The sequence below is a fragment of the Squalius cephalus genome (genome assembly GCF_949319135.1).
Source record: "Squalius cephalus genome assembly, chromosome: 3".
NCBI lineage: Eukaryota > Metazoa > Chordata > Actinopteri > Cypriniformes > Leuciscidae > Squalius > Squalius cephalus.
The window spans coordinates 347,501-368,257 of NC_137124.1; the positions used below are offsets into that span (position 1 = coordinate 347,501).

At 44.5% G+C, this 20,757-nt stretch overlaps 1 protein-coding gene across 18 annotated transcripts in view; it reads left to right on the top strand.

Annotated features, from left to right (window-relative positions):
* Positions 1-20,757, top strand: part of nrxn2b (neurexin 2b) — a 516,672-nt gene that overhangs the window by 36,400 nt on the left and 459,515 nt on the right. For all 18 annotated transcript variants that reach the window (XM_079865860.1, XM_079865864.1, XM_079865877.1 and 15 more), the window contains exon 2: positions 14,117-15,252. In XM_079865860.1, coding sequence (XP_079721986.1) covers positions 14,541-15,252 — 712 coding nt within the window. In that variant the 5' untranslated portion in view covers positions 14,117-14,540. The remainder of the gene's footprint in view (positions 1-14,116; positions 15,253-20,757) is intronic.

Below are 20,757 nucleotides of genomic sequence, written 5' to 3' on the forward strand. Positions count from 1 at the left end.
GGCGGCGTCTGCACTTGTTTTCGTGAGCAGGACGTCCGGTTGACCATGAGAAACTGTAAATGTTTGATAGGAAGTAGTTTATTTTCCAAGTCAGTTATGCTGACTTTTGTGAAATTAATTTCATAGCAGCCTAATTTGCATAGAAAGGAAGCATGTGCTAAGATGATTGACAGCGACTTGATTTAAGCTCTCACATATCAGGTGTGAATAAGATGCAGGATACTTCAGGAGACGGATTTGGTTTCTTTGTTTTCTCGCCGATGTAAAACCCAAGCGTTGAGATTCCCTGTCCTCGCAGAGACGTGTGATTCTCCAGCAGTCGAACTCTCTCAGTGGGTGTGCGTCTTCTCTATCAAACTGTGATTTTAATACACGCTGAAATTATTAACGATTCTCTCAGACTTAATGACAGTCAATCACGTCTGTTTCTCTGGCTTATGTGTGTTCAGGTATTATTCGCTGCATGACGCTTTTATTCACAACACGAACACGAACATACCTCCATTACAGACGCGGGAGACCGGCGTGAAGCGAAAGAGCTTTTAATAACAGACACTAAAGTGGCGATCGGCGTCACGCCGCGGCATAGAGACCGAGAGGCGGCCATTTCACACCGCTGTGAGTGTGAGTGCGTGTGTGTGTGCGTGTGCGTGTGTGTTAAGGGTAGGTTTAGGGGTAGGTTAGTGTAGGGGATAGAAAATACAGTTTGTCCAGGATAGAAACCATTACGCCTATGGAATGTCCTCACAGGTATAGCAAAACAAACCTGTGTGTGTGTGTGTGTGTGTGTGGCGCAGGTCCTCCATCTGATCTGGATACGGCCCGGATCCGGCTGACTTCAGTAAACCTCGGAATAAGCAGAAAGACTAACATTAGCGTAGATGCCGTTCTTCTTATGATGTAACGGGTACATCGGGTGTTATGGGAAGAGTTCCCGGTTCCGGCTGACCTAATCTATGCAGCCTAATAATCATTTAACTGATTTGAATTATAGAAGTCTATAATGTGTTATGTGAATGCTAGGCCAAAGAGATGTGTCTTTAGTCTGGCTTTGAACTGACAGAGTGTGTCTGCTTCCCGGACAATGTTAGGAAGACTGTTCCAGAGTTTTGGTGCTAAATAGGAGAAGGATCTACCGCCAGCAGTCGACTTAGATATTCTAGGTATCATCAACTGGCCCGAATTTTGAGATGGCAATAGACGTGACGGACTATAATGCGTTAAGAGCTCGCTCAAGCACTGCGGAGCTAAACCATTTAGTGCTTTGTAAGTAATCAGCAATATTTTAAAGTTTATACGATGTTTAATAGGGAGCCAGTGCAGTGTTGACAGAACTGGGCTAATATGGTCATACTTCCTGGTTCTGGTAAGAACTCGAGCTGCTGCGTTTTGAACCAGCTGTAGTTTGTTTATTAAGCGTGCAGGGCAACCACCCAGTAGAGCATTACAATAATCTAGCCTTGAGGTCATGAACGCATGAACTAACTGTTCCGCATTTGTCACTGAGAGCATATGGCGTAATTTAGATATATTTTTAAGATGGAAAAATGCGGTTTTACAGATACTAGACACGTGACTTTCAAATGAAAGGTTGGTATTAAAGAGCACACCCAGGGTCAGTGAGTGTGTGTATGTATTTGTGTGTGTGAGTGTGTGTGAGTGTTAATCTGTTTAGATTCCCAAACCTTGTAGAGAGAGAGAGAGAGAGAGAGAGAGAGAGAGAGAGAGAGATCAATCTTCTTCATGGCTCAATACGGACCGGATCTCCCTGCTGATTAATTCAATAATCTGATTTCAGCATCAAAGGCGCTCGAGTCCAGCGGTTCACCGTGTGTTTATTTGATAAGAGTCCACTTGCTCTCACTGTAATCTTTTAACCAAGACGTTTTAATTATTTATACGATTCGTCGGCCTCTCCGGCATTAATTGATTGACGCCGTTTCAAAGGAAAGGAAAGAGCATCCGCTTTCCGTCTGTCTGCTGTAATGATTTCTGTTAAACACTGAGCGTTCACAGAGAGATCCGTGTGCCGGAGATGCGTATGAGAACGGAAGAGCCACGCCCACTCATTAATATGCATGTGTGAGCTGGAAGATGATTTGCAGCGTTTTGCATGTATTTGAAGATGACTGAGGGCTGAATTATTCATCAGGAATATGATTATCTGGAGGTAGAGGGAAGATCCCAGTTTCAGAGATCGTCTCTGCTGGATATGCTGTGCGAAGGTTGACCTTTGCCCTCAGAGGTCAGTCACCTGACCTGCCTAAATCTCCATGTGTTCATCAGTGTCTTTGCAGTGAAAGCGCTTGTTTGTTGCTTGTTTTGAGTGTCGTGTTCAACAGGAAGAACCTGTGCGTCTCGAGCTCGTCTCTGCGTGGAAGCGAAACGGCATTCGGAGGCGGCGTGCTGTGTTTGATTGGCTAATCAAAAAGCGCCGCTAATAGGCTGTATTAACAGCAGAGGTAATCAGTGCTGATTGGATAAACACGTTTGACTCCAGAGACATAATGTGATCAAGAAGAGAGGTATAATATGAGAATACAGTGAAAAGGTGCAAGCGATGCTCTGGGGCAACAGCACCTAATGAATGTGAGATCTCTTCAGCTTCATCTATTTAGCATGAGACGCTAGCCCAGATTTACAGGCGTGATTAGCATCATTCACTCGAGCGCATTAACCCTCCGCCCAGCGCGTTCCCTGCGAGCTCCAGATGGCAGATGTGATGACAGCGCTGGAGACCATGAGGACGATACGAGCCGCTTCACCCTCACAGATCCGCGGTTTAGCAGTGTGTGTCGTGGAAGGAGAACGCCAGCGCGTGTGTGTCTGTCAGGAACATCTGTATTCTGAGGGAATGTGGCAGATGAAGATGAATGAGCTCAGCAGCAGCTCCTCTGAGAACCACACATTTGTTAAACATCATCCCTGTTATTGATTTTGATTTTCCAGTGGATTTCCAGGGCTGTGCTGAGAAACGGTAGCGATTCTCCATAAACCACTCCATTCCGCAAACATTTAGAGTCAGGAGCCGCTTCTTTCCCGATGGATTTAGATTCACGAATGTTGGGTTTTCAAAACGGCGTGTCAAGTTAAAAATAGGCCTGTAATGATCATGAATTTTGTGCTCACAATTAATTGCGTATATTAGTATAAAAATTGTTCATGTCACTTACAGTGTTAGTCTAATAGATTATTTTATAATTGTATAATAACATAGGCCCATATTTGTTACTTTCATGCTGTGAAAATAAAAAATAAAAAATAAAATATAACGTAACGTAATATAGCATAACATAACGTGACGTAATGTAACGTACAGTGGTGGTCAAAATTGATGGCACCCCTGATAAATATGATAAAAAATGGCTGTAAAAAATAAATCTGCATTGTTTATCCTTCTGATCTTTCATTCAAAAAATTAACAAAAATCGAACCTTTCATTGAAGTAAAAGAACTGAAAGTGGGGGGTAAATCACATTATAAAATAAATGTTTTTCTCCAAAACACGCTGGCCATAATTATTGGCACCCTGTTATTAAACACTTTCTGCAACCTCCTTTTGCCAAGATACCAGCTCTGAGTCTTCTCCTATAATGCCTGATGAGTTTGGAGAACACCTGACCAGAGATCAGAGACCATTCCTCCATACAGAATCTCTCCAGATCCTTCAGATTCACAAGTTCATGTTGGTGCTTCTTCTCTTCAGTTCACTCCACTCATCAGGTCAGGGGACTGAGACGGTCATGGCAGAAGCTTCATTTTGTGCTCAGTTGCCCATTTTTGTGTTGATTTTGATGTTTGTTTTGGACCGTTGTCCTGATGGAAGATCCAACCACGGCCCATTATAAGATTTCTAGCAGAGGCCGTCAGGTTTAGATTTTTTATCTGTTTGTATTTGCTAGAATCCATAATACCATGTATCTGAACAAGAAGTCCAGGACCTCCAGCAAATAAATAGGCCCACAACATATAAGATCCAGCAGTGTATTTAACCGTAGGCATGGGGTACTCTCTGATGGATAATTAAGGGAATTTGGCCTTTGTGTTTCCTCATATTTAAACTCCTGTGAAACAAGAAGTCATAGCTGGACAATGTCATGTTCCTAGTCACCCTGGTGTGCTAAAAAAGGTAAATATTAATGGGAATATACTTCAGAGATATTTTACTCATAAAAAATTCTAGGGGTGCCAACAATTATGGCCAGCGTGTTCTGGAGAAAAACATTTATTTCATAATGTGATTTACCCCCCAATTTCAATTCTTTTACTTCAATGAAAGGTCAGATTTTTGTGAATTTTTTCATATCATATTTATCAGGGGTGCCATCAATTTTGACCACCACTGTAATGTAATATAATATAATATAATATAATATAATATAATATAATATAATATAATATAATATAATGCAGTCTGATTAAGCCTGTATTTTGTACGAAGGAAGGTCTCTGTCTATATTTGTGTCCTGTACTAGTGTTTTATACTCTTGATTCTTTACTCTCCTGTCACGTGACGCTGTGAGAAACCGAACACATGGACGCTCCACCAAAGCCTCAGATTAGCTTGTTTTAGAGTAAATGTCAGAGAAACAGACGCGTGAATCCCTCGGCGGATGAGTGTGATGAGCAGATGCAGGAGGTTAAACGATTCCTGTCTGTCCGAAGGCGTTTCGTTCCTGTGATGCTGGACGACAGATCGCCGTTAGCACAAAACACACATTATATGTTCATTAGCATGTGTGTGAAACACACACCTAAACCTGCATGGCATTAGCCTGAGGTTAAACCTACAGGCGTGAGGCTGAGACACACACAGCGTTTAGATGAGCGTTTTACATGTGTTCATCTTTACTGAGATTCTCTCTTATACCCTGAAACAACTGACCTGAGATCAGCGTTTATGAAGCACCGTCACACGAAGGCCATTCATCCAGCAGATCCACAGCTGACCTGAGATCAGCGTTTATGAAGCGCCGTCACACGAATGCCAGATCCACAGCTGACCTGAGATCAGCGTTTATGAAGCACCGTCACACGAAGGCCATTCATCCAGCAGATCCACAGCTGACCTGAGATCAGCGTTTATGAAGCGCCGTCACACGAATGCCAGATCCACAGCTGACCTGAGATCAGCGTTTATGAAGCGCCGTCACACGAAGGCCATTCATCCAGCAGATCCACAGCTGACCTGAGATCAGCGTTTATGAAGCGCCGTCACACGAAGGCCTTTCATCCTGCAGATCCACAGCTGACCTGAGATCAGCGTTTATGAAGCGCCGTCACACGAAGGCCTTTCATCCTGCAGATCCACAGCTGACCTGAGATCAGTGTTTATGAAGCGCCGTCACACGAAGGCCATTCATCCTGCAGATCCACAGCTGACCTGAGATCAGCGTTTATGAAGCACCGTCACACGAAGGCCATTCATCCTGCAGATCCACAGCTGACCTGAGATCAGCGTTTATGAAGCGCCGTCACACGAAGGCCTTTCATCCTGCAGATCCACAGCTGACCTGAGATCAGCGTTTATGAAGCGCCGTCACACGAAGGCCTTTCATCCTGCAGATCCACAGCTGACCTGAGATCAGCGTTTATGAAGCGCCGTCACACGAAGGCCATTCATCCTGCAGATCCACAGCTGACCTGAGATCAGCGTTTATGAAGCGCCGTCACACGAAAGCCATTCATCCTGCAGATCCACAGCTGACCTGAGATCAGCGTTTATGAAGCGCCGTCACACGAAGGCCTTTCATCCTGCAGATCCACAGCTGACCTGAGATCAGCGTTAATGAAGCGCCGTCACACGAAAGCCATTCATCCTGCAGATCCACAGCTGACCTGAGATCAGCGTTTATGAAGCGCCGTCACACGAATGCCAGATCCACAGCTGACCTGAGATCAGCGTTTATGAAGCGCCGTCACACGAAGGCCATTCATCCAGCAGATCCACAGCTGACCTGAGATCAGCGTTTATGAAGCGCCGTCACACGAATGCCAGATCCACAGCTGACCTGAGATCAGCGTTTATGAAGCACCGTCACACGAAGGCCATTCATCCAGCAGATCCACAGCTGACCTGAGATCAGCGTTTATGAAGCGCCGTCACACGAATGCCAGATCCACAGCTGACCTGAGATCAGCGTTTATGAAGCACCGTCACACGAAGGCCATTCATCCAGCAGATCCACAGCTGACCTGAGATCAGCGTTTATGAAGCGCCGTCACACGAAGGCCTTTCATCCTGCAGATCCACAGCTGACCTGAGATCAGCGTTTATGAAGCACCGTCACACGAAGGCCTTTCATCCTGCAGATCCACAGCTGACCTGAGATCAGCGTTTATGAAGCGCCGTCACACGAATGCCAGATCCACAGCTGACCTGAGATCAGTGTTTATGAAGCGCCGTCACACGAAGGCCATTCATCCTGCAGATCCACAGCTGACCTGAGATCAGCGTTTATGAAGCACCGTCACACGAAGGCCATTCATCCTGCAGATCCACAGCTGACCTGAGATCAGCGTTTATGAAGCGCCGTCACACGAAGGCCTTTCATCCTGCAGATCCACAGCTGACCTGAGATCAGCGTTTATGAAGCGCCGTCACACGAAGGCCTTTCATCCTGCAGATCCACAGCTGACCTGAGATCAGCGTTTATGAAGCGCCGTCACACGAAGGCCATTCATCCTGCAGATCCACAGCTGACCTGAGATCAGCGTTTATGAAGCGCCGTCACACGAAAGCCATTCATCCTGCAGATCCACAGCTGACCTGAGATCAGCGTTTATGAAGCGCCGTCACACGAAGGCCTTTCATCCTGCAGATCCACAGCTGACCTGAGATCAGCGTTTATGAAGCGCCGTCACACGAAAGCCATTCATCCTGCAGATCCACAGCTGACCTGAGATCAGCGTTTATGAAGCGCTGTCACACAAAAGCCATTCATCCTGCAGATCCACAGCTGACCTGAGATCAGCGTTTATGAAGCGCCGTCACACGAAAGCCATTCATCCTGCAGATCCACAGCTGACCTGAGATCAGCGTTTATGAAGCGCCGTCACACGAAAGCCATTCATCCTGCAGATCCACAGCTGACCTGAGATCAGCGTTTATGAAGCGCCGTCACACGAAAGCCATTCATCCTGCAGATCCACAGCTGACCTGAGATCAGCGTTTATGAAGCGCTGTCACACGAAAGCCATTCATCCTGCAGATCCACAGCTGACCTGAGATCAGCGTTTATGAAGCACCGTCACACGAAGGCCATTCATCCAGCAGATCCACAGCTGACCTGAGATCAGCGTTTATGAAGCGCCGTCACACGAAGGCCATTCATCCTGCAGATCCACAGCTGACCTGAGATCAGCGTTTATGAAGCGCCGTCACACGAAGGCCATTCATCCTGCAGATCCACAGCTGACCTGAGATCAGCGTTTATGAAGCGCCGTCACACGAAGGCCATTCATCCTGCAGATCCACAGCTGACCTGAGATCAGCGTTTATGAAGCGCCGTCACACGAAGGCCATTCATCCTGCAGATCCACAGCTGACCTGAGATCAGCGTTTATGAAGCGCCGTCACACGAAAGCCATTCATCCTGCAGATCCACAGCTGACCTGAGATCAGCGTTTATGAAGCGCCGTCACACGAAAGCCATTCATCCTGCAGATCCACAGCTGACCTGAGATCAGCGTTTATGAAGCGCCGTCACACGAAGGCCATTCATCCTGCAGATCCACAGCTGACCTGAGATCAGCGTTTATGAAGCGCCGTCACACGAAGGCCTTTCATCCTGCAGATCCACAGCTGACCTGAGATCAGCGTTTATGAAGCACCGTCACACGAAAGCCATTCATCCTGCAGATCCACAGCTGACCTGAGATCAGCGTTTATGAAGCGCCGTCACACGAAGGCCATTCATCCTGCAGATCCACAGCTGACCTGAGATCAGCGTTTATGAAGCGCCGTCACACGAAGGCCTTTCATCCTGCAGATCCACAGCTGACCTGAGATCAGCGTTTATGAAGCGCCGTCACACGAAGGCCTTTCATCCTGCAGATCCACAGCTGACCTGAGATCAGCGTTTATGAAGCGCCGTCACACGAAAGCCATTCATCCTGCAGATCCACAGCTGACCTGAGATCAGCGTTTATGAAGCGCCGTCACACGAAAGCCATTCATCCTGCAGATCCACAGCTGACCTGAGATCAGCGTTTATGAAGCGCCGTCACACGAAGGCCATTCATCCTGCAGATCCACAGCTGACCTGAGATCAGCGTTTATGAAGCGCCGTCACACGAAGGCCATTCATCCTGCAGATCCACAGCTGACCTGAGATCAGCGTTTATGAAGCGCCGTCACACGAAGGCCATTCATCCTGCAGATCCACAGCTGACCTGAGATCAGCGTTTATGAGCAGCTCAGTGTCAGTGCTGAAGGTCCCGCTCGTGCCCTCGTCCCCTGTGTAGTGCCCTAGAGTGTGTTATCAGCGCTGTGTGATGAGAGATACACCGGGGAGAGTCTTATCAGCGCAGTGTGTGTGTGCCTTCATGACCTTCGTGCCGTTCCTCTGACAGGAAGTGATGCGTGTGCTGGAGCTCAGGGTTTATAGGGTCTGTTTGCACTTCAAGAGGAAGCTGAGTGAATTACTGACTGCGAAACTTTGATATTTTCTATTTTACTTTTGGTTCTCTTTTTTGTGTGGTTTTTAAAGATGTGCGCAGCTAGAGAGGACAATGATTCAAACTCAGACTGTCCTTATATTAAAAGCCCATCGATCTAAGTCAAGTCAGCTCTATTTCTATAGCGCTTTATACAATAGAAATGGTTTCAAAGCAGCTTCAAAGTAATAAACAGGAAAATAACAGAATCAATTGATTCAAATTTCATCAAATATAAGACAAGTCGAAATGATGTAGTTCTTGTCTTAATGTCATTTTCGTAATGTTACTGGGATACAGACTGTTAGGGCTGGGCAATATAGCCAAAAAAACTTCACAATAACATTTTCCATATCAGCTGATCTCTATAATTATGATAAATGTCACATCTTTATTTCTTTCAAGTTTAAAGGCAGATTTTTGCTCCTAAGTGAAAGTTGTAGAAACCAGACTGTTAATTGTGGTTTTAAACTACTGTATATGGGCAGAACATGACCAACACTTTTTGAATTCTTTACACTTTTCTAGTCATTTTTCTTGAACAAAATAAATATCTTAATAGAAGATCTTAGTTTCTGCATGTTCTAAAGGGGTGATATTGTGTCAAATCATGAACCGGGTGTGTGTTGCCTGACTTTGATGAACCGTATCTTCAGCACAGTTTGCAGTGAAGGCTGACATATTATTAATATGACATGTTTTGTCTCAGAAATGCTCATTTGACAGTTGCTGGAGTTAAGATGCAGATCTAAATTTATGTTCATTAACACAAATAGTAACATCTGTAATAATTGTAACAACCTCATTTTATATGGTCAAATGTAAATATTCTGACTGAGTTTGAGTTTTATTAAAATTAACTAGTTGTCTTCCATAGTAGCATACATTTCGATTATGATAACCACAGATAAAGCCACGTATATTGCATCTCTATAACATGGTCAAATGTAACTATACGCTTTCTATGGTATGAAAAACAGTAGTGTAAATACATTTAGTATAATGCTCAAATGCCATAGCGTAATCACAAAAAAATACAGTATTTATATTCCATTACTTTTTTAGTACATGTCTACATTAATAATATAATAATATCCCACATTTCTGCCACAATACCATGGTTAGTGTTAGGCTACTACAGTGAATCCAGGGTAAATGATGGTGATTTCTGACTGTATCGTTGCACACTGTCTGTTTCTCACTGGATCTCAGCGCTGTGCAGTGGTCATGTGATGAGACGATCAGCGAGTAAGTGCATCTGCTGCCGTTTGAACGTCGATCCGAGCGGATAAATGGTCCGTGTGACGCGCGGCTCAAGTGAGTAGCGCTGTTTGGTTACATAAACATTATATCAAACATTTATCGAACTCTTGTTATCGTTTTATCTATGAAAGTTATATCGCGAATCGCAATAATTATCGTTGTTGTTTTATCGCCCAGCCCTAATACAGACCTCGTAACCCCATCTCTCTATATGTCTCAGTATTAGCTTGGCCATGTGAATAATCTGTGGATGATTGAGTGTAGATGGAGGACACATTCACAGTCATTCCTAGAGCAGGGCGAATTGGAGAGAGTTTATTCAGAGGAAGAGAACAGGAACAAACGCTCAGAAGGCTATAGTTCTCCATCTGTAAGTGACTGAGCAGCCGGTGATTAAGTCTCTCTCTCTCTCGTCTCTCACAGTCGAGCGTTTCACAATAACACATGCTTTTAGCCTTAAAAACGGAGGGATCACATGAAGAATCTGTGTGAATGACCTCTAACCTCTGACGGATTGTGAAGATCAGTGATGGGAAACGAACCCTGTATTGACAGTGTAACACCTTTTGTTAATTCGATGATGATGTCTTTGAATCATCCTTGTTTGAGTGTTTTTCTTTATTTGTGATTTAATTATGACTTGATTAATTAATTTGCAAATGTCATTCAGTTGATGAGTCTTTACTCCTCCTGTAATGGGTAGAGGTGTGTTCGTATGAATCACATTCTCTCGCTCCTCATCTCAACACTTCTTCATCTCTTCAGCCGGTCCAGACTCTAATACGGTCCAGAGATGAGGCTCTTGGTGTGCAAGAGGCAAAACTTTAGTGAAGTTGGTAATACAGAGTCATTTACTGCTGACGGTTTGCTTTGAATCACCCTTCTTTCCTCTTCACAGACTCAGATGGAAACTAGAGAAAAGTGTGTGCTTTAAAATCAGAACAGGAGATTTGATGATCGGCGTGATTCGGGTTCACTTTGCATCTTATTCTTGTCCAGACCAATTTCTGGAACACTCTTAACCCGAATTAGTTGACTTTACTCGCAAAACGCGTGGAAACCCGTTGCCTTATACCACTTTAGTTTTTACACAAGCAGAAACTAAACATGTTGAGTTGTATTAACATATAACCCTAACCTTTTACACAAGCTGAAACTAAACATGTTATGTTGTATTTACATGGTTTAGGATAATAGGTTTACTATTGGGTACCCAGCATGCATTGCAAGTGTCACCATTGTTGAGATTCATATACAATTCTGTTGGATTTCCTGCTGTAAAATCACAGGACTTTCATTATTGAAAACACAGACATTATGATATTAAGGTAAAGATCATATGAGGTGCTACTAACTTTAATGACTCATAATCTCTATTGATGACAACATCAATAGGCAGTTATAAGCAATTGAGCACTTTACTCTTGGCTTTTTGCTATAACTATTGTGCCTTTTAAACTCACAGTTATAGCAGCCAGAGAAAATATAATGTTTAAATATCAAAGGCAAGAGCCCAACTAAAGCCAACACCTTTCACCATCATGGTGACTGCAAATGAAACAATACATAATCAACATCTAAACCTCTGTTGATTCTCAACTAAATCTTTTGTAGACGTCTGACAGAAATAAAGTCAGTCTGTTTAGTAATAAGTTAAGCTGGTAATGTTCGACTCTTCGGTTCAAACTTTAAATGGCGCACTCTGCGCACTGTCACCTGTTTAAATAGGCCACGCCCCTCCCTTACAGAAGCTTAATATAGCGAGTTATCTCAGCTTAACATGATTAGTGCAATGAATCTTTCAGCTAAATAGTACAAACAACTAATGTTGTTTAGTAATGATAGTAGGTTTTTACTAAACATAAAAGAATAAGTAATGATTACTCGTAAGTTTAATTAGAAACAAAATCTGGGTTTACAGTGAAGACACCGTTTCTGTCTGTGTTTAAGTGGACAACTTTATTTTCTCATGATGTACTGAAGCATTTTACCTGAAATCCTTGATTAGACTTTAAAAATCAGAATCTGATGAAGCTCATTAACTGTCAAATCCAGTGACTAGTCCGAACAGACTGGAAATGACATGAAGCCACCAGTCAGACTGAGTTCTGTTCCAGCGTTCACATCTCTGGGGAGTGTGTCAGTGTAAATGAATGTCAGTTTTAACTCTGTGAACCGCGTCAGATGGCCTGTTCTAGATGCTTTTAATGATCTGATGTTTAAATGAAGCTAATGAAGTGACATTACAGCTGTTTCTCATGTGGCTTTAGTGACGGACACAGCGGAGAATCACTGACAAACACCACGGTTATGATACATAACACCTGTTTATTTGATGCTATATGATAGATGCACACATTCAGATCTCTCTCTTTCTTTACTCTCATCTCAATTTAAAATAATATTTTTGGCTTGACAAATATTTTTACATTCTTACTACCAAAGCATCTGAGTTCAATTAAAACATTGTAAAAAGAAAATAGTCGAAAACAACATAACAGTCTGAAACCATAAAATCACAGCTCTCTCAACAGAAGTCTGTTTTCCTTGTGTGGTTTTTCAGTGCAAGGGTCAGAGGTCAGCACAACACTGTGGCCTTGTGTTAAAATCAGTGACGAGTGTTTCCTGTGGGAGAGGAAGTGCAGATGAACCTGACAGTCCAGAGTTCAGAAACCTCCACTGGTCACAGAACCACTCCAGAACCAGAGCAACCAACCAGAAGATGACCTGATAGATCATGTTTAGGTTTCACGTACGCACACAAACTTCCCCAAACATTAACACTCATCCTATTCAACAATCACTGCCTGTCTGACACACTCTCGGCAGTGTGACCCACGGGGCGCGTGGTTGAGTTGAGTAAGTGCTTTGCCATTTCTGAAGTGGACATTATATATTCATATGCATGAAGAGACTCATTATCATCATCTGACAATCAGTGACCCTTTAATAAATGTCTCGGCGTTCAACATGGCTGGATTTATTCAGTGCGGTCGCTCAATATTAACATAGCCTTTTGCAGCATTTATAATGAATGTGTAGCCTGTGTTAGGTATGAAAACATTTGAGCTGAAATTCGTGTAAAACTATGCAGGTGCATCCCAATTTCCTTTCCATGCAGTTTTGCAAGTATAAATAGTGTAATTAGTGGAAATTCCACAAAGAAAAAGTACACTTTAAATAACTGGATGATGTACTGTAAAGTGAAGTGTGGAATGTTGGACACTTCATGCACTCAACGATCCCAACTTTAAGAGGGGGAGGGGCTTTTAGACTCTGATGTTGGATGACAAACTAACCTTATAAAACTCATTCACTTACACCGTTGAGTACACCGTGCGTAATATGGTCCAAATACTCTTCCTGTCAATCAGTCTGTGCACATCAGGTTGGCTGAAATGGGGTTTTGGGCTGAGGGGGTGTGGTTAAATGAATGGGTGTGATCTAATTCAGTGGCAGAACTTAAACGTACATTTTTATGATTATCTGTGTTGCAGTTGCTGTTATCCAGAGTGATTTACAAATGAGGAGAATCACGAGCAGTTAAAGGAATAGTTCCCCCAAATCAGGGCTGATAGGCGACGAGTGTTTAATTGTGAGTGCTTCATGCGGGCAGTTAAATTCTCTCTTCAGAAATAATGGGCAGGTCTTCGTGAAGGCCGGCGGGTCAAGAGCAGCAATCAGGCTTTCCAGACAGCGACTCCATTTTGTTTCAGATGAGATTAGAGCAGCGCTGTAATATAAACATCAGCGTTCAGCACAGATCTTCATTAAGATACATCAGCGTAACGAGAGATGATAGAGTGTCTGGAACCGAGAATGAATTTGTCTCACCCAACATGTCTGGCTGAGCGATTGTGCTGTTTTCTTGAAACATGACTGCCTTTTTCACAGTTTTCAGTCAGAGCGTTGTGTTCGCTGGTCTCTAAAGGCTGGTTAAAACTGCCCCAATTAATGGCAACATTTGTGTGATTAAACATGTAGCATTTCTACACTGAACAGAAAAACCTGATCAGATCTGAAACACCACAGGCGGTGTGAAGGGTCTCTCGGATATCAGTGTCTGCTTAGATGAAGGATTGTCAGTGAATATCCGTCCCAGCAGGGTGATCTCAAACCCATGACCCTGTCTGGTTGTGTTTAGTAAGGCTGTGTTTGCTGCTGAGCTAATCAAATTTTCCCTTTTGTCTTGTAGGCCTGGAGAACGCTGGAATCTGGAGGGCAGTAGATCGTTCCTGCCATGGGAATAAGGCCGTTTGGAAGAACATGAATCACAGATAAAGACTCGACCATGACCATCACCCATGGTCCACTGGACACCAGATCTCTGCTTTGAAATCTCTTCTTGGATTGAAAGAGTTTCAGAGAAAACCTAAATTGGGAGCCATTTATCGCTCATCCACCTCCAGCCTGATGCACCGACCAATGGAGAGACTACGTATAGAGTCTGGATAAAGAGGAGCAGGGCAAGAAAGAGAGTGAACAATTGGCCTGTGGGATCCTGCAGCGTTGGGAATTGAGCCGTCTGTTCCCCATCGTTCCCCATCTCTCAGAGTCACGAGGAGCTCTGCTGTCTCAGGGGAGGAGGTTTCTGAGCTCGTATCATCGGCGCGGGTGAAATGAAGTCTCGGTGTTGGTCCGCTCTCCGGCCCCTGTGGCCGTTGCTGTTAGCTGGACTCTTTCTGTCGGCAGAGGCCCTGGAGTTCGGCGGCGCTCCCGGCCAGTGGGCGCGTTACTCCCGTTGGGAAGCAGGATCGATCGGGGAGCTCAGCTTCAGCCTGAAGACCAACGTGAGCAAGGCTCTGGTTCTGTACCTGGATGATGGGGGGAACTGTGACTTCTTGGAGCTGCTCATCGGCGAAGGACACCTTCAGCTTCGATTCGCCATCCACTGCGCCGAGCCGGCCGGCCTTCAGATGGAGACCCGCGTCAACGACGACCGCTGGCACATGGTCCTGCTCACCCGAAACTACCGCGAGACCATGCTGATGGTGGACGGGGAAACCAAAGTGGCCGAAGTCCGTTCCAAGCGCAAAGAAATGGCCGTCGTCAGTGACCTCTTCGTAGGGGGGATTCCCCCAGACGTACGCCTGTCCGCGCTCACGTCCAGCACGGTGAAATACGAGCCTCCCTTCATGGGTCTGATCTCCAACCTGAAGGTGGGCGAGATGCCTCCCTCTCTTCTCAACAGCAACGGCATTCATAACGATCTGGAGTATCTGTGCACCAAGCAGAACCCCTGCCTCAATGGAGGATACTGCACCGTCCAGTTCGGGGAGGTCCACTGCGACTGCTCTCACACACGCTTCCGGGGAAAATACTGCAAAGAAGGTAAGCCTCAGTTCATAGACTCGCATTAAGCCTGTGTGTTTTGACGTGCTTCATTCTTCTGTTCATGGCATTGATCTGATATGTTCAGACTGTTGTAATAGTCGTGCTGACAGAACCCTCGACAAACGCTTTGAGGGAGTGGCTGAAGAGTTTCTCTTTCTCGCAGTTGCTGTTCTGAATGGACGCTTCTGGTCATTTTGTGTTCGGCCCTTTAGAGGGTTCAGGTTGTTCTAAGTTAGATGAATCACTGCTTCTTATATTTTGTTCTCTTCTAAAGCAAGTTTCCTTCAATTCTCTCCCAATCGCTCGCTGTCTTCAGTTCCAGAAAGCAATCCCAATTTCTTGGGCGAGATCCATTTTGTATTCGTCTACACTCATCTGTTACTCTCTCCTCCAGACCCATTGCTTTTACTCTCCTCTCTTGTCTTCTGTTTCTCTCTATCCTTCTCTTTATCTTATCTGTTCTTCACCTATTATCTCAGCCAGTTCTTTTTTCATTTTCACTCTCTTTCTGTCTCTCGTTGGTTGGCTTTCTGAATCATGGCACCTTTACTGTTTTAGTGGATGGATTTTCTCCATTTAAGACCAAAAGCATCATCAATACTGTAGTGAGCACAACATGCAAATCAAATATACATTTATATTTACGTATAGAAGGTATTCTGTAAGGGTTTTAGTTTATATATATAAGATGTTGCAATGAAGTTTTATTTGTGTTTAGTTCTGCCCTGATGAAGCTCTTTCACAGATATTCCCTCTATTCCACAGACACAATAATAACTGATCTGACACACATGATTCTTTCAAAGTTTTCATCCTTTTGCTTCTTTTGATGGTGTGCATATTCCTGTTTCTATGTTTAATGATAGGTTTTCACAAGTCTCTGTTTGTCCTGAGCAGTTACTACAAATATAATTCCCAGGTTTTCCAGAATCTCCTGCATATTGAACCCTTTCCAGCAGTGACTGCATGCACTCATACACAACTATTACAAAATCTGCACACACTCACCGGTGCTCTAGGAGAAAAAAATATTTGTTTTGTGGGAAATATGCTTGTAAATAGCTCATGTAGTTTCTGAAGGGCAGTACTTAAAAATAATCTTATGTCTTAGGAGACAAAAAGGTTATGCAATCTTATGCACTCAACTATATATATATATATATATATATATATATATATATATATATATATAAGTAATATTTTCTGTATATGTACAGACCCTTTGCAGGGGACACCCGTGTTGCTGCTTCTGTTGGCTCACCCAAAGTCTTTAATGGATTTCATGTGAGACAGAAGTGAGATTATGCATTTGTTGTTCAGTGTTCTCTCTCTCCTGTGTTGGGATGTGAGTCGGAGGTCGTAGAGAGTTTGATGCCGTTTGGCTCTCGGCGAATCTGAGAGCAGAATACCAATGCAGCACCGCAGGAAGCATTTGTCCTTTTGGATATTGAGAGGCATTTTCCTTCCCTCCGTGTCGATATGTTTGAGAAAATGTAAAGCGGCTTTGGACAGAAACTTGAGTTATTCGGTCGAATAACACAGCGGGAATAATCTCATTAAACGGGTTCGCAGTCGTTGTGTGAATTCTGTGTGAGTTTTAGCATGAGAGGTTTATTTCTCTGGGAAATCTTCTCTATAGTTTTAGTGTTTCCCCTCAGCCTTAGATGAGCTACTCTCTATAGGTGTATGTTTGACAAGCTAGAGGTCCAGTTTTCTACATTCCTTCTGATGAGAACAAATAGTAGTATTGAGAATAATTGAGTGTATTTTCACATTTAATAGAATAGTTGTTCTAAATAGTGTCATTACGTCACGTCTTGTGATGCGTGTTGTGTTTGATGGTGACCCAGTGTGTGTGTGTGTGTGTGTGTGTGTGTGTGTGTTAGAGACCTCTCATCTCCAATCCCAGCGGTTCACCATCTCTCAGGATAACTCAAGGTTATTCAGTGTCATGGGCAGCTTTTATTGCATTTATTCATTTTGGCTAATTTCTACATATACTAATGTATTTTAATATTTGTTGTAATATATTTATAAATCAACATAAAGTTTGATTAGTAAATGCTGTAAAATGGTTGTTCAGTGTTGGTTCATTGTACCTAATTAACTAATGTTAACGAATTGAACCTTAGTGTAAAACACTTATTTTGATCTTGATATTGTTCAGCGTTGTGTTAATTAATGTCGCAGATCTTCAGCTGTCAGTCAGATTGCACAGGTAAACCCTCTCAGAAAAGTTGCGTCTTTAAAATAGCCAATATTTAACCCACATTCTGTTGCGTTCTGTTCTATTCTTTTGATTTCTATTCTATTCTGTTACATTCTGTTCTATTTTGTTTCATTATGCTTTCCTCTGTTACATTATGTTCTTTTCTGATGCATTCTGTTCTCCTCTGTTCTATTCTGTTGGTTTCTGTTCTACTCTGTTGCATTCTGTTCTATTCTTTTCAATTGTTGCATTCTTTTTGAATGCAAGAACATGTCTTATGTCCGCGTCCCCTAAGAAAGGCACATGATTCCTCAAGACTGATTACAGTAATGAACTACTGTAGGTGTTGAACCAGTATCTGTTTGTCTGAGCGGTGGCAGACGGCAATCCTTCAGGAATTCTTGTGTTGTTCTGCAGTTCTGTTTGCTGACACTGGCACTGCAGAAATGACTGAGTGTGTTAATGGAAACGCTGTGCTCTGAATGAGTGTTTCGTGAAGCTTCATGTGTGTTTTGCTCACAGAAACGCAGCGGCTCCTCCAGCCTGTCAGATGCGAGATCTCAGGCCTCTTCTGTAATTACAGATGTAAAATCAGATTTGCGTGGAGCAGGAGGGCGAGAGATTAAGGGTGCACATTAAGAGCGATCAGTTAAACGACACGAGCGATGTGCAGTGGCTCGTGCTGATTGGATTAGAGCGGGTTTATGAGCAAATGTCTCTGGTGTAAATTACCGGCAGATGGCTGTGTTAAACACTACATGAGGACGAGCTAAACCAGAATGAGGTGTAACGTTCGGCTCTTCATGTAAATATTATAAATATAACCAACGCTCAGCCGTAGCTGGAGAAGATCTCTGGAGTCTGCACACACACACACACACACACGCACACACACGCACGCACTCACACACACACACACACGCACACACGCACACACGCACACACACACACACACACACACACACACACACACACACACACATTTTAGTGTATTCAACATGGCTCATTTTGGTCCAATCGGGTCCAGCGCAGAGAGTGTGGAGGACATTCAGGACAGTAATGCATCACTGAGATTATTATACACACACATCATGACTGATAGTATCCACTCACCTGTTTGTGATGGAGATGCACTGAAATAAATCAAATTAGCATATTAATGAGCCAAATTAGCATGATAAGCCCCTCCCCCGAGTAACAAGGGTCTAGAGTTAGATGCACCTGTCAGAATCTCCCCTGAGGATCGTGGGTAATTTAGTTTAGTTCGGTTTTGCCAGATGGGTTGTTTTTGCAACAGTCTCTAGATCTGCATATACAGGAGATCTACATATACAGGAGATCTGCATATACAGGAGATCTACATATACAGGCTTTATGGTTCGATTGTCAGGTTCTTATTCAGTTAAGTCAATATATGTGCTGCTGGTTTCATGAAGTGCATCACTTACAGTGTTTACTGTGCACCGAGCCGCTCTGAGACGCTGTGAGACGCTCTGAGACGCTGTGAGATGCTGTGAGACGGTGTGAGACGGTGTGAGACGCTCTGAGACGCTGTGAGATGCTGTGAGACGCTGTGAGACGCTCTGAGACACTGTGAGATGCTGTGAGATGCTGTGAGACGGTGTGAGACGCTGTGAGACACTGTGAGATGCTGTGAGACGCTCTGAGATGCTGTGAGACGCTGTGAGACGCTCTGAGACGCTCTGAGACGCTGTGAGACGCTGTGAGACGCTCTGAGACACTGTGAGACAGTGTGAGACGCTCTGAGACGCTGTGAGCCGCTGTGAGCCACTGTGAGACGCTCTGAGATGCTGTGAGACGGTGTGAGATGCTCTGAGACGCTGTGAGCCGCTGTGAGGCGCTCTGAGATGCTGTGAGACGGTGTGAGACACTGTGAGACGGTGTGAGACGCTGTGAGCCACTGTGAGACGCTCTGAGATGCTGTGAGACGCTGTGAGCCGCTGTGAGACGCTGTGAGCCGCTGTGAGACGCTCTGAGATGCTGTGAGACGCTGTGAGACGCTGTGAGACGCTCTGAGACACTGTGAGATGCTGTGAGACGGTGTCAGACGCTGTGAGATGCTGTGAGACGCTCTGAGACGCTCTGAGACGCTGTGAGACGCTGTGAGACACTCTGACTCCTGCTGTCGCTCCTGCTCTCTCTCTCTCTCTCTCTCTCTCTCTCTCTCTCTCTCCTCTCTCTCTGTGTGTGTGTGTTATCAGACTCCTGCTGTCACTCCTTCTCTCTCTCTCTCTCTCTCTCTCTCTGTGTGTGTGTGTGTGTGTTATCAGACTCCTGCTGTCGCTCCTGCTCTCTCTCTCTCTCTCTCTCTCTGTGTGTGTGTGTGTGTGTGTGTTATCAGACTCCTGCTGTCACTCCTTCTCTCTCTCTCTCTCTCTCTCTCTCTGTGTGTGTGTGTGTGTGTGTTATCAGACTCCTGCTGTCACTCCTGCTCTCTCTCTCTCTCTCTCTCTCTCTCTCTCTGTGCTGCGGGTCGTAATGAATGTCCTCCGTCAGAGAGCAGATGTTGAGCTGCTGGTGTTTGTCTTTATCTGAACACACCTGACGAGAGCAGGGCTTCGTTACCCAGCGGGAGCCGTATTTACACACACACACACACACACCTGACGAGAGCAGGACTTCGTTACGCAGCGGGAGCCGTATTTACCTCGTGCTTATCGATCCCTGCAGATTCAATCGCCTCCATCTGCTCTTCTGCTGCAGTCTTTATGACACACACACACACACACACACACACACACACACACACACACACACACACACACACACACATTAAGCCGACCCCTAAACCTACCCATCACACACACACACACACACACACACACACACACACACACACACACACACACACACACACATTAAGCCGACCCCTAAACCTACCCATTACACACACACACACACACGCACACACACACACACACACACACACACACATATACTGGTTCCGGGCCGTATCCAGATCAGATGGAGGACCTGCGCTCAGACACGTCCACAACACATGATGTAGTGAGTCTGGGTTCTCACAAGGGTTTTTTCTCCAGTCCGTCACTGATGGAGTTTTGGTTCTCGCCACTGTCGCCATTTTCCACCTTTGTTGCCATTGGCTTTTGGCTTTTGGCTTTTGGCTTTTGGCTTGCTTAGTTGGGGACATTTAGGCCCAATCCCAATTCTATTTTATACCCCTTCGCCTACCCCTTACCCTAACCCTTGCCCCTTGAAACAGAGTGTCAGGCGTAGGGGTGAAAATATTCCGCTAAGAAATGGGACACCAC